Below are 738 nucleotides of genomic sequence, written 5' to 3'. Positions count from 1 at the left end.
TGCTGCTGCTGTTGCTGTTGCTGCTGCTGCTGCTGCTGCTGTTGCTGTTGCTGCTGCTGCTGTTGCTGCTACTTCTACTACTAGCACTACTACTCCTACAGTTTCCACTACAGTTGCTGCTGCTGCTGCTGCTGCTATTGCTGCCGCTGCTGTTCCTGCTGCTGCTGCTGCTGCTGCTGCAGTTTTACCTTTGAGTCTGCTGAGTTGTTTATAGTATTTTTTTGCTGCTGCTTGCGCCTCTATAAGGCTCAGCTGCCCCCGCAGCAGCAGCACGAGACGATACCGACGGCTGCCGAATGGTGCTGCTGCTGTTGCTGCTGCTGCTGCTGCTGCTGCTGCGGGTGCTGCTGCTCTGGGTGCTGCGGGTGCTGCTGCTCTTGATGTTTTTTTTGTAGTTGCTGCTGCTGCTGCAGCAGCAGCAGCAGCAGCAGCAGATTCGCTTGAACGGGGACGACGCGCCTTCTGATAGCCATCTGCTGCTGCTGCTGCTGCTGCAGGTTTTGCTGCTGCAGGTTTTGCTGCTGCTGTGTTTGCTGCTGCTTCCTTTGCTGCTGCTGCTGCTGTTGTTCTTGCTGCTGCTGCTGCTGCTGCTGTAGGTGTAAGGCTGCTGCTAGCAGCAGCAAGGCCCCGACGCCTCTCTATTAAACCGAAGCAACAAGGAGGAGATATACAGCCATCTGCTGCTGCTGCTGCTGCTGCTGTTGCTGCTGCTGCTGATGATTGTCTTCGTGCTGCAGA

General features: G+C 56.1%; 1 protein-coding gene across 1 annotated transcript in view; it reads right to left on the bottom strand.

The window, feature by feature from the left end:
- Window positions 1-248: 248 nt before the first annotated feature.
- EMH_0049480 (uncharacterized protein) overlaps window positions 249-738 on the bottom strand; it is a gene marked incomplete at both ends in the record, with an annotated part of 7,290 nt that continues 6,800 nt past the window's right edge. The window contains one exon of the mRNA XM_013496535.1: window positions 249-636. Within this exon, the coding sequence (XP_013351989.1) occupies window positions 249-636 (388 nt within the window). The remainder of the gene's footprint in view (window positions 637-738) is intronic.

Source organism: Eimeria mitis, genomic scaffold (genome assembly GCF_000499745.2).
Source record: "Eimeria mitis Houghton genomic scaffold, Emh_scaff2155, whole genome shotgun sequence".
In the NCBI taxonomy this organism is placed as follows: Eukaryota; Apicomplexa; class Conoidasida; order Eucoccidiorida; family Eimeriidae; genus Eimeria; species Eimeria mitis.
This window is presented reverse-complemented; position numbering and strand designations above follow the sequence as displayed.